Raw genomic sequence first — 14,058 nt, forward strand, 5'->3', positions numbered from 1 at the left:
GAAAAGATTGAAATCTTACACAACATTTTCTCGGACCATAAAGGAATGATGTTGGAAATCAATAATAGGCAGAGTGCCAGAAAATTCACAAATACGTGGAGGCTCAACAACACACTCCTAAACAACGAGTGGGTCAAAGAAGAAATTGCTAGAGAAATTAGCAAATACCTCGAGGTGAATGAAAATGAAAACACAACATATCAAAACTTATGGGACGCAGCAAAGGCAGTGCTAAGAGGGAAATTTATTGCTCTAAATGCCTATATCAGAAAAGAAGAAAAGGCAAAAATTCAGGAATTAACTATCCATTTGGAAGAACTGGAGAAAGAACAGCAAGCTAACCCCAAAGCAAGCAAAAGGAAAGAAATAACAAAGATTGGATTTTCTTGCTGGATGACTTTGTTGTCTGTCTGTTCTTTGATATTCAGTTCAGCTTTTTCTGGACCCTTAGCTTAAGTTTTATTTAACAGATCAGAATTTTTCAGTTCTTGTGTCTTGTTTCTTGCCTTGCCTGTATGGTGCCTTTTCCTCCCCTTAGGAGGGTCTACTTTGGTATTATGGACCCCAGCCAGATTTTCCCAGACCAAATTGGCCTCCTCTCAGGAGGAAAGAGTCAGTTTTCCCTGAGGGTGAGACCCAGCAGATTGAAAAGCTTTCCTATGAAGCCTCTGGGCTCTCCATTTTTCCTGTCCTGCTCAGTATGTGGCACTTGTCTGCCTGCAGGTCCCACCAGCATAAGGTCATGCAGTACCTTTAACTCCAGCAGACTCTACCTGCTGGGGATGTGGTGGGGACAGAGGAGAGGTTGTAGTCTGGGCTCTAATCGCTTCACTTTCCCAGACCCTGGGGTCTGAACTCCTTGAGATAGGGATTCCACCTGAGCTGGGCCCCACCCCTCTCCTGGGGATGGCACAGGCTCCAGACAAACACTCAAACAAGCTTAATTCTGCCTATGCCTGGGGTAGTGGAGCCCAAGAAGCCTTACAGCTGTATTCAAAGAGCAGTCAAGCACTAGAAACATAGCCACCAAAACAATAGAGAAAAATTCTTTTCAGAGCAGGACCCCCATGCCTCATGTTTGCCAATCAAGAGCTTAAGTTGGTACGTTGCTCTGTTTATCTCCAAGTCCAAAGTGCCCCCTCCTTTCCCTCAAGGCCCAGACCTTTTCAAATCTGAAAATGCCTATTTTTTTTTTGGTTTGTTTGTTTGTTTTTCTTTTCTTGTCAGCCTGCCTCCTCTGTGCCTGGGCAAAAACCAGCGACCTCTGCTTTTGCTGGAGGTTTGGCTGAGCTAGGGACCTATTTTGTTTGCTTTTTGCATGGGCAGGCACCGGGAATCGAACCCGGGTCTCCAGCATGGCAGGCGAGAACTCTGCCTGCTGAGCCACCGTGGCCCGCCCTGGGGGCCTATTTTTAATAGTCAGAATTTGTGAATTAATTCCACAATTGGAGTTTGGTTGCGCTTAGCCCCTGCTGCTGGTAAACTCTCTTTCCTTTCTCCTCTGGGAAGCAGCCTGTGGGGGAGGGGTGCTGCCCACCATGTCTTGGGGACTCACAGTTCTGAGAGGCTCACAACCAGTCCAGCTGATCCAGGCTGGGATACACTGCGTGTCCAGTCACTGATGTGGCCTCAGAAGTTGTTCTGTACTATTCCTGGCTATTTATTAGCTGCTCTGGAGGACGAACTAAATACAACACCTCGCTAAGCTGCCATCTTGGCCCAATATCCTGTGTTGAGGTTTTAATATACAAAAAAGTATATCAAATTATTTCAATTCAGCACCAACAAAACCCCACTAAAAAAAATGGGCACAGACGCTGTTCACAACCGCCAAAAGATGGAAATAATCCAAGTGTCCATCAACAGGTGAGTGGATTAACAAAAAGTGGTATATGCATACTATGGAATATTATGCAATAAGACGAAATGATGTCCTGAATCACATGACAAGATGGATGAGCTTTGAGGACATAATGCTGAGTGAAATAATCTAGACATAAAAGGAAAGATACTGTATGATTCCACTTTTATGACCATGGTAAAGGTAAAACCAGAGGCTTATAATGCATAATGTAGGGGACCTAGAGATACACAAAAGCTTGAGATGGGTGAATAGAAATCTAATGAGGTTGAACACAAATGTAAGGGAATGGATAGAAGTGAAGGCTGTTCACTAGTGGGTCTATATGTAATATTGTCATATTGAAGGTGAACATGATTGAAAGGTGTGTTAGTTTGATTCAGTTGTCAACTTGGCCAGGTGAGCATACCTAGTCTTGTTGCTGCGGCCATAAGCCAACGGTATGTGAACCTCATCTGTTACTAATTACACCTGCAGTCAACTAGGAGGCGTGTCTGCTGCAATGAGTGACGTTTGACTTAATTGGCTGGTGCTTAAATGAGAGAACGCAATGTAGCACAGCCAAAGCAGCTTGGCATTCCTCATCTCAGCCCTTGCAGCTCAGCCCAGGCCTTTGGAGATGCAGAAAGAAGTCACCCCGGGGAAAGTTGTTGGAACCCAGGGGCCTGGAGAGAAGACCAGCAGAGACCATCCTGTGCCTTCCACGTAAGAAAGAACCTCAGTGGAAAGTTAGCTGCCTTTCCTCTGAAGAACCAACAAAATAAATCCCCTTTTATTAAAAGCCAATCCTTCTCTGGTGTGTTGCATTCCAGCAGCTAGCAAACTAGAACAGAGTTGGTACCGGAGAGTGGGGTGCTGCTGCGCTTTGCAAATACCAGATATGTTGGAACAATTTTTGGATGGCTAAAGGGAAGACTTTGGAGAAAATGTGAAGAGATTGATGACGAAGTGTTGGAGTGCATGAAGGGACTGTTGGTATAAATGAAACCACTGCCAATCTTGACCAAGGAGGACACAAAAGGGAGAGATTGGAATTTGCAGGGTGAGAACCATGGAAGTTCGGGTTTGAAGCCAAGAAACCTTGGCCAGGAGAGTGGACCCACCTGTATGCGTGGAGAGGGTGAGTTTACACTGAAGGGCGAGGATGAGTCTCACCTCTCATTGCAGTGGAATTGTTGTACAGCCTCAGGCCTTGGAAAAGGTGTAGCACGCTCCTTGGGGGACTGGGAGAGCCTGGCAGCCACCATGTGGAGGGGTTGAGCGTGTGCCTCAGAAATGGCAGAGAGCCCAGGGGTGGCCCTGATGCCTGGAGAGAGTGGAGCCCAGAGGTGGCCTCCTCAATGTTCCCCGAGGTTGATTTGGAAAGAGGCGGGCCACTGCATAGGCCCTTGGAAGGGGTGGGACTGCCACTTTCTAAAGCCGAAGGATAAATGACTTTCAGACTTTGAGATCCCACTGCGCTTGCCCTGCAGGTTTTACATCTGTGTTCCAGTTTCTCCCTATGGAAATGACAATCTAGATCCTGTGAATATCCTCCTTTGCATCTTGGCACCAGACAACTTGTTTTGAGATTCACAGGTCCACAGCAAGAGAATTTTTTACATCTGTGTAAGGTGATGCTTGAAGTTGCCAAGTTGACAAGGGGTGGACATGGGTTAGTTAGATTCAGTTGTCAACTTGGCCAGGTGAGCATACCTAGTCTTGTTGCTGTGGACATAAGCCAACGGTATGTGAACCTCATCTCTTACTAATTACACCTGCAGTCAACTAGGAGGCGTGTCTGCTGCAATGAGTGACCTTTGACTTAATTGGCTGGTGCTTAAATGAGAGAACGCAATGTAGCACAGCCAAAGCAGCTTGGCATTCCTCATCTCAGCACTTGCAGCTCAGCCCAGGCCTTTGGAGATGCAGAAAGAAGTCACCCCGGGGAAAGTTGTTGGAACCCAGGGGCCTGGAGAGAAGACCAGCAGAGACCATCCTGTGCCTTCCACGTAAGAAAGAACCTCAGTGGAAAGTTAGCTGCCTTTCCTCTGAAGAACCAACAAAATAAATCCCCTTTTATTAAAAGCCAATCCTTCTCTGGTGTGTTGCATTCTAGCAGCTAGCAAACTAGAACAAAAGGGGTTGTACAGACCCCTGTGTCCCATTTTTATAGCTTTAGGACTGTAAATTTGCATGCTAATAGGTTCCTGTTCTAAAAGCCAATCCATTTCTGGTATATTGCATCCTGGCACCTTTAGCAAACTGAAACAGTACTGATGGTTCCGTAAAGAATTGTAATATAATATATCACAAAAGTAGGTCAAAGGAAACTCTGAAATCTGTTCTACAACTGATTGTTGCAATGCACTCTGAGATTCATTACTTTTTTCTATATATGTTATCTTTCAGAAAAAAAAAGAGAGAAGGAAGAATATAATACAGAAGAGAAGAGTTAACAAATGGATATGACTGCTGAATCAATATGTTGATACTTCTTTTGGTCTCCAGTGTCTTGGAACAGCCAGAAGAAAAAAAAAATAAACTGTGGAAATGTAACACATACCAAACTTAAAATCTGTGGTATAACTACTTGTTAAAATGTACTTGGGAATTTACTGTTTTTTTGTACATATGTTATTTTTCACAATAACAAAAAAACATTTTTAAAAATGGGCTAAACAACACAACAAGCAAACTCACTACTCTCCCCCTCTCTATGTGGGACATGATTCCCAGGGGTATGGACCTTCCTGGCAATGTGGGACAGAAATCCTAGAATGAGCTGAAACTCAGCATCAAGGGATTGAGAAAACTTTCTCGACCAAAAAGGGGATGAGCAAAATGAGACAAAATAAAGTGTCAATGGCTGAGAGTGCAAAAAGAATCGAGAGGTTATCCTGAAGGTTTTTTTTTTACTTGTTATGTAGATATCACCTTTTTAGTTAAGGTGTAATGGAGAGGCTGGAAGGAACTGCCTGAATATGTAGAGCTGTGATCCAGTAGCCATGTTTCTTTTCTTTAAATTTATTTATTAATTAAACAATAAAGAAACAAAATAAAACAACATATATAATCAGCAATTCACAATATCATCACTTAGTTGCATATTCATCATTTCTTAGAACATTTGCATTAATTCAGAAAGAGAAAAAGACAATAGAAAAAGAAATAAAACGAACACAGGAAAGAAAAAAAAATTATAACTACCATACCCCTTACCCCTCACTTTCATTGATCACTAGCATTTCAAACTAAATTTATTTTAGCATTTGTTCCCCCTATTATTTATTTTTATTCCATATGTTCTACTCCCTTGTTGACAAGGTAGGTAAAAGGAGCATCAGACACAAGGCTTTCACAATCACACAGTCATATTGTGACAGCTATATCATTATTCAATCATCCTCAAGAAACATGGCTACTGGAACACAGCTCTACGTTTTCAGGCAGTTCCCTCCAGCCTCTCCATTACATCTTGAATAACAAGATGATATCTACTTGATGCATAAGAATATCCTTCAGGATAACCTCTCGACTCTGTTTGGAATCTCTCAGCCATTGACGCTTTGTCTCATTTCCCTCTTCCCCCTTTCGGTCGAGAAGGTTTTCTCAATCCCTTGATGCTAAGTCTCAGCTCATTCTAGGGTTTTTCTCAATCCCTTGATGCTGAGTCTCAGCTCATTCCAAGATCTCTGTCCCACGTTGCCAGGAAGGTCCACACCCCTGGGAATCATGTCCCACGTAGACAAGGGGAGGGTGGTGAGATTGCTCGTTGTGTTGGCTGGAGAGAGAGCCCACATCTGAGCAACAAAAGGGGCTCTCTTGGGGGTGACTCTTAGGCCTAAATTTTAAGTAGACCTGACCTATTCTTTTTGAGGTTAAGTTTCATAGGAACAACCCCCAAGACTGGGGGCTCAAATAGCCATGTTTCTTGAAGATGATTGTATAATGATACAGATTTCACAATGTGACTGTGTGATTGTGAAAACCTTGTGTCTAATGCTCATTTTATCTACCTTATTGACAGATGAGTAAAATATATGGATTAAAAATAAATAACTAGTAAGGGCAACAAATGTTAAAATATAGTTAGTAGATTGAACTGCTGGTGATCGGTGAGGGGGAGGGGTATGGTACGTATGAATGTTTTTCTTTTTTCTTTTTATTTCTTTTTCTGGATTGATGTAAATGTTCTGAGAGGTGATTGTGGTGATGAATATACAACTGTGATGATACTGTGAGTTGTTGTTTGTGTACCAAGGATGGAATGATCATATGGTAAGAATGTTCGTGTTTGCATGTTGGTGGGTTTAAAAAAAATTTTTTTTTTTGTGGGCAAAGAATTTGAACAGACTTTTCTCCAAAGATGATATACAAATGGCCACAAAGCCGGTGAAAATATGGACAACATCATTAACCGTTAGGGAAAGGCAAATCAGGATCACAATGAGACACCACTTCAGACCCACTACAATGGCTATTATTTTTAAATATAAAGAAAAATAACAAGAGTTGGCAAGGTTTCAGAGGAATAGGAACCCTTGTATATTGTGAGAATGTAAAACGGTGCAGCCACCGTGAGAAATAGTTTGGCAGTTGCTCAGAAAGTTAAACATAGAATTACCATATGACCCTGCAAGCCAACTTCTAGGCAAATAGCCAAAGGAATTAAAAGTAGGGACTCAAGCCGATATTTGTAAACCGATGTTCATAGTGGCATTATTCATAATAGCCAAAAGGTGGAAGCAACCCAACTGTCCACAGATGAATGTATAAACAAAATGTGGTGTGTGTGTATATATATATATATATATATATATACACACACACACACACACACACACACACATATATATACACACACAATACACAATAGCATATTATTCAGCTGTATAAAGGAATGAAGTTCTGATACAACAAATGGATGAACCTTGAAGACGTCCTACCAAGAAAAACAAGCCACACACAAGCAGATGTTGTATGATTCCATTTATATGAATAAATAGAATATACAAATTTATAGAGACAGATTACAGGTTTATCAGGGGAGGAGTGAGTAATATGGAGTTATATTTAATGGGAAGAGTTTCTTTACAGGGCGATGGAAAATTTAGGTGATGGCTTGTGATGATGACACCACAACATTGTGAATATAATACCACTGAATTTCCCACTTGAAAGTGGTTAAAATGGGAAATTTTAAGTTGTATGTGTGTTACCACACTAAAAATGAACAAAAATTGCATTAATAAAGAAAAAACACACAGATGAACATATAGACAACCAGTACAGGTAAAAGTATTTTATATACTCTACAAACATACCAAAGAATGACATAAATGAGGTAATGTAACATAAAAGAAATTGAGAAAAATAAATTTAAGACTATTCTTTTTAGGGCACAGAATTTATGGCAGTTGCCAGACTCTCTAGTTGGTCAAATTTTTGTTAATTCAAAAACAGTTTAACGTTTATACGATAAGGCCAATGTGTGTAAACCTGTTTTTTACAGAGACACTATAAACCCATATGAATAATTTTTTTCTGTACCCTGGTATCTTGCCTGTTCCCCATTCTCCACTAACGTCCTCTTCTTTCTTCATTTTACCTGGTCTTGCACCCAAGTATGGCAGACAGAGAATCCTAGGGGCCTAAGATTCTATGGTGGCTGTTTGTAAGGGGGGAGGAGGCTACAGTAACTGCCACACTAGATACATTTATATGAAAAGATGGGAAAAATATCTCAAAATGTCTCTCTCCTATAAAAGAGAGCAAAGGATGATGCCTACCTGGTTCCAGGAACCAGAGGAAGAGAATCACAGATTAAAGAACTGCGATCAAAGGCCAGAAGAGGGAAGATTTTCAGTTAGCTGTTTCTTCTAGCTCCCTGGTGTCTGCTTCTCATAGAGAGAATCATTGTGTGAGGCATGAAGCTTTTGAAGAAGGCCTCTGCTTCTGGAAGTTAACTTGAAGCACCATCCGTGAATGTAAGAATGCAAGATCGAGGCTTGCCTCAGAAACAATGCCTAAGATGAAGGGAAGTAAAAAGAAGGCAGAAGAGAGATGGAAGTCCAACCTGGTCCAGCCAGGTTAGGTCCAGCTAACAGATGGTGGGATCCAAGGAGATACCAACAGAGAAGAACCTGGGACCACAAGATCCACTCAACAAACTTCAAAGTACTCTTTGACTGAGTTACAAAAAGAACTTTTTAATCCTCTCCATTGGTCCTTTAAAAGCTGCAGTAGGTTCACTCGTCACATGGTATGGTTTCCAGGCTATCATTGCTCTACCTAAGCTATCCCTTTTTTTCTTCTCTAAGGATGGCTAACTATATATAATGTATATTTATAAATGTATAAATATATGAACTATTCTTAACTACTACCTAATTTTATTAATGAACATCTACAAGAAACGTTGAGATGATTTTCCTAGTATAAGAGCCTGGGGGAAAATAGGAAAGCCACTTGTGTCCTGCTCACAGCTCAGCCATGGAAGTGCTAATTCAGCCCTCCCTCCAGCCAATCCTGTCTTCTAGCTGGGGATCTGACCTACCTATTGGCTATAGCAGACCTTTAAACTGCCTGCTTTGTGACCTCATTCTCTCACCAAACCTACTACCACCTGGTAGAATCTTGGGGTTTCCATGGAGTTGTCTTTAAATGAATTCGTATCATCGCAAGTGACCAGTGACCAGTGCTGTTTGTACTGGACACATGCTGTCTTTGGTTTCAGCCACTCAGACATCGTCTAGTGTCGTCTCCTCAACGCTTGTCGCAGCAGTTGATGTTTCTTCTTCTCTGACCATGTCAGGTAAGGAAAGAAACTGTTTTAAATGTTTTTCCATCAGATTTTTCCCCTAAATTTAATAGTAGGATGAAAATTGCATGAAATAATGGGAGGAAATACTGAACTAGGAAACCAGAGACCTAATTTCAGTTTTGGATTTGACACCTTACTAGCTGGGAAGCTTTGTACAAGTCATTGAGTTTCAAAATCTGTTTCCTCATCTGTTACCCTAGGATATTAGATTTGATTAATCTCAATGGTCCCGTTATTTTCTAATATTGAGTTTTATAGGGCACACATATAGAAAATGAAATCAAACACTTCTTAAGAGTGTTTCAACAGAAATAGAAGACCTAAACGGTATAGAAAACTAGCAATATATACTGAGGAAGGATGTTTCATCTCTAATAGTCTCCCTTTACTGATATTTCAACTTCAGTATTTCAAATTTGTACTGTTCAAAAAGCAACATTCACGTGTTTTAGAGTTTCCCATCTAAACTATGTGAGAAGAGAAAGTAGGGGGAGTGAATAGAACTGGACTAAAGGAGGCAGATATTCCAGGCTCTGTTCATTCAAGACTGTTTTCATCAAACACAGTCAACAGGAGCCAAAAGGGAGGAGAAAATGTAAGAATGAAGGAGATAAGGAGCATGAAGGGGCTCTCAAGGGGGAGAAAAGAGGTAGTTAGAGTAGAATGTTGAAGAGGACCCAAGATTTAAAATTGAAGCAGAAAGCATCGAGTGAAATCTACTCTCAACGGAGAAAAATGAAGTTGTTTTCAGCAAATGCTTAGATTATCTCTAGAAAATGTAGCTTATCAGAATAACCACTCTTTTTTTCTTCTTTTTAAAAAATTCAGTTATTTTTATTGCTTCTTTGAACAGAGATGGCACTTGGAAGTTTTCATTGTAAACATTTTAGAAATGATGATTCCTATAGCCAAGAAACTGATAAAATGGTTATCTAAGGAGAGGTGGAGGAACAGAGTTTTCAGTGTATGCTTTTTATTACATTCTGATTTTAAAACAATGTAGATGTTTTGCCTTTTAAAATAAAATTAAGTTTTAAAAATGTGTTGGATTCTCAGGCACATCAGGAGGACAAATTCCTAGCCAAAGGCTGCTTTTAGTTTTACAGTTATTAAATGGAATTCACACTTGTAAACAATCATGTTTTTATACCTTAGCTACCGAAGAAGAAAATGAAAAGGTCAAGCCCCAGCTCTCTAATTCCGCATTTATCTAAAACAATGTTATGGAAGTTTTGGGGCTTTCCCTACCTTAAATTAAAAAAAAAAAAAAAAAAGAATTCTAGCAGTGATGATTGTTTTTTAGGCTTTGAAGATGCTGAAGATGATTATAAACTAGGTTTTATGGATGAACATAAAAACCTTCAAGATACATGTGTTCTTTTCTGCTTGTTATGTGGCGATATTAATCTGAAGTATCCATTTCTTTTTTTTTTCAGTTCCACTAAGTATCTATTCATTGTATTATCTCAGGGAAAAGCAGGGAAGGGGAAAGGCTCAGCATGTTACAAAATGACAGCAGAAGAGAAAGTACCCAGCACAAAATTAACCATCAAAAAGCATACCTCAGGGTAATTGTGGCTCAGTGGCAGAGTTCTCGCCTGCAATGCTGAAACCTGGGTTCGGTTCCTGGAGCCTGCCCATGTCAAAAAACAAAAATAAAAACCCATACCCAGTGACAGGGTCACTAAAGCACAAGGGGGCTTAGTCTTCGGCAGTTCAGGAATGAGGGGAAGGAGTTAGGGAAAGGGCAGGTACACACTGTCCTACCCTCCTTTCCTCCCCATAAATTCAAGATTCCCCACAAAGCTTAGGTTTCTAGCAGCAAATATGGAGTTACATTCTTCTGTCTCCTGTTAAGCAATCTTGTGGCCACTTTGACATATGTTTCTTGCACCTGCATAAGAGTTCCTGAGTGGTTTGCATATACATTCATCTTCCCTTTCTTGATCTCTCACCTCCACTTTCTATATGGAATTTAAGCCCTGAGACTTTAACTGCTACACTTGCTAGGTGCTCTCCAATGTTTTCAGATCCTATGTACATAAGGAACATCTAATATAGGTGGCACTCTTTAGTGACCTTTTATGCACCATGTAAAAAACCCCAAGAGCATGCTGAGCGATACTACATTTTTCACTGCCCTAAGTGGTCACGACCCCTGCATTAGCACACAGTAATTAACTCCCTTTCCTAATCCATCACTTTATTCTCTTTGGAAGGCACTTCAGAACTCTTACTGCAGTTGTGTCAGTTTACCTTCTCCTTATTTCCTTAATACACACCAGGATTTAAGATCTTGTGCTCAGGGATCCTATCCAAAGCAAGCAGGCACAAAATCTGTCCTTGCTTATATACTCTTTATATACTTATATACTCTTTCTCTTTGAGAAAGAGCTCTGCCTAGTCCATGGCACAAAGTGTTTTTATTCTCTCAGGAGAGTGGATAGAATTGAAAGGACCCTATATGAGAATGTTAGCCTTTATAAAACACTTCCTATTTAAAAAATCAGGTTCACACTTTTCATTTGATTTATAACAATCCTATGAAATACAAAGGAAGCCAAGAAGCAATGACATCAAATGATCATTCTGTTCCTATCCAGAACAGCAGCCTTTTATTTACTAATGCATGGTCCTGTCCATGGTCCTTAAGATAAGTTTGTAGAAAAGCCTTGCCCGTTGTTGGTGTCTAGGGAGAGTGTCTCATTTACTAGGAACTGACTTCTTCCTTAATTCCTTTGTAGTGATGGAGACTTCCCTGGGGATGGAGACTTCCCTGGGATTGCAACTTCCAATCCAGACATTTTGTTTGCCACAAAATTCAGAATTCCCCAAGTCCTGCAGTGCCAGAAATATCCAGATACTTGAGAGTAGCCCACCTTCCAAGCTTGGGGACATTTCAGTGATAGCTCCAGTTAAGAGTTCTCGTAATCTCCTTGCATTACCTCCAGCTCCAAGCCAGGAACAAACAGAGAATGAGAACTTGGATGAGATTAAAATCAAGCTTCCAGAGCCTCTGGATACCCATCAGATCACAATAGAAAACCAAGATCCTCCACTACTCCCTTTAGAAATCCCTGATATCCATCAGCTTCTGGCATGCATTGATCCCCTCAGCCAAGAGGGGCAGTCTGTTTCTGAAAACACTGATCTGGTAAAGAACAACATGGGTCTTGAGGACCAAGGGACATTTGAGAATGGGATGGAGTCTAGCAGTGGTTTTTCAGATATTGCTACACTGGTGGAAGATATTCACCTTCCCCAGCTCTTGAAGGACCTTGATCAATCTAAAAGACCCAAGGCAACGAAGGCCAAAGATATCAAAGCCATCAAGGTAAATCCGGTACGGGAAAAGCCAAGTGTGACAAAGAGTTCCTCTGATCAAACCCGGAAGAACAAACACAAGGCCTCTGAGCCTCTCAGAGATGCTCCCAAGGCCAAAATCAAGCCAAAGAACTCAGAGTGCCTGTTAAAGGAAAAAGTGGTGATTTGCAGTGCTACAGCCAGTGACAGGGCTCTTACTGCCAAGCCTCCTGACAGTAAACCTCAGAAAATAGCATCCGACAGAATTGGCAAAACTAAGGGCCATGAGCAGGAAAAGACCAAAAGATCCAGAGAAAACAACTCCAAGAAAACTGAAGAGAGTAAGCAGTCAGAGAATAAAGTTAAGGGAGAAGAAAAGCCAACAATTTCCAAGGTGAAACGGAAGAACAATCAACCCGAGCTTAGCCAAGAGACCTTTAAAAAGCCTCGAAGCTGCCTGGGCATGCGCATGCTGGAGTCTGTGCAGGTTTTTCATGCACTGGAGAAGAAGAGTGATAAGAAAAGTGGACACTCTTCTTCCCAGACCCTGGGAAACTCAAGCAACACCAAAGGCCCCCGGCCACCTTCAGCTAACAAACCGTGGCTGGATACCTCACGTAAGAGAAAAGGTCCTGAGAAAACTCAAGTCAAAGCCCAGAAAGCAGAAAACAGAGCTGAGAAAGAGTGCTCCTCTCCATCCGACTATGAGCTGCCACCTCCTGGCAAGGTCAAGCTGGTGCCTTTGCCTTTTCTAACCATAGAGAAGCCTCCACCTCGACGTGTTCCTAGGAGGCCACATTCTCTGGCCTCACATCGGCCTTCTGTGGCTAACACTGCCCAACCTGGTTCTTCTCGTTCAACGCAACCTACTGCAGTCAATCCATCCCGGCCAGCTCCTGCCAAAACATCCTGTACAGGCTCTGTCAGACCTGCTAAGCCGATTTCGAACAACCCAACCCGGCCAGGTTTAACCAACTCTACCCGGCCTGATGTTCCTCAGTCTGCAGCTTCGAAGCCTGCATCCTACAAAACATCTGTTTGCACTTCTCTCCAACGGGACCCTGCTCCCGCTACTGTGACCAAGCTCCAGTCCCCACCCAAGCCTCAAAACCAGTTTCTACTCCAAGATTTCCGCTTGCAACCAATTCCATGGAGGAAGCCCAATGTTCCTGGGCCAGTAATATCAAAGCCCATCACAAAAGAGCAGAGGCCAGAGCGCGAGGCCATGAAGAGAAAGGCTCAAAAAGAACGTGAGAATGCTGCCAAATACACCTCTTTGGGGAAAATGTAGTTTTTCACTGAAAGAGAGAAAGATATGGAAATTGCTCAACGCTATGGCTATGCAATGTAAGAAGAGTTACTAGGATTTTTGGTGCAACTTTGTGCACCAGTTATTTTTCCATATAGTTAGACAGATAGATACAAATTTCTGTATTATTAATATATATTTAAAACTTGATAAATTGAATGAAGAAATGTAATAGTATTAATAGAGAATAATATTAATAAAGAAGATATTAATAGAAATGTAATAGTATTAATAGTATTAATAGATAAAATAAAGAAGCCTTTTGAGTTTTGAGATGCTTCTAACTTGTGTTTTCTTTGATGGGGTTGGGATTGAGGGGGCATTAGAAAGAAGGTGGGGGAAGTTGGCTGGGAGAATGGGGAAAAGGGGATAAGGAATGAAGAAATAGAAAGGCACTTGGTCCAGAAATATGAAGGCCACAAGGGATGAAATTATATGGACTTATAAAAAGAAGCAGGGGTGGAGTAAATGGCAGAAGTAAGAAGCAGTGTCTGAGGTTAGGGTTAAAAGAAGAAAATTTGTATAAAGTTGAAGATGGCAGAAGATGAGTCAGGGTTGACCAAGACAAATGTAAAAAGTCTCTCAGGGAGACTGGCCTTATTTCATTGCCTACCAGATGGGTATTTTAGAAATGAGAGGACTCAGGACACACCTCCAACAGATTTGGTTTGTCTCAGACCTGCATTATTATAGCTGGGGAAGATGAATCCACAAAACATAAGGGAAACCATTACATGAGTGGCAAGTGTTCAGAGTTATACTGGGGACAGTAGATAGGCT

General features: G+C 41.3%; 1 protein-coding gene across 1 annotated transcript; it reads left to right on the forward strand.

Annotated features, from left to right (window-relative positions):
• The first annotated feature begins 7,161 nt into the window (after window positions 1–7,161).
• On the forward strand, window positions 7,162–13,560 carry LOC143661016 (uncharacterized protein C2orf78-like). Its single transcript, XM_077134582.1, has 2 exons — window positions 7,162–8,657; window positions 11,411–13,560. Exons 1-2 carry the CDS (start codon window positions 8,561–8,563, stop codon window positions 13,258–13,260), a joined length of 1,947 nt encoding a protein of 648 aa, XP_076990697.1. The 5' UTR covers window positions 7,162–8,560; the 3' UTR covers window positions 13,261–13,560.
• Window positions 13,561–14,058: the final 498 nt, after the last annotated feature.

Source organism: Tamandua tetradactyla, chromosome 17 (genome assembly GCF_023851605.1).
Source record: "Tamandua tetradactyla isolate mTamTet1 chromosome 17, mTamTet1.pri, whole genome shotgun sequence".
NCBI lineage: Eukaryota > Metazoa > Chordata > Mammalia > Pilosa > Myrmecophagidae > Tamandua > Tamandua tetradactyla.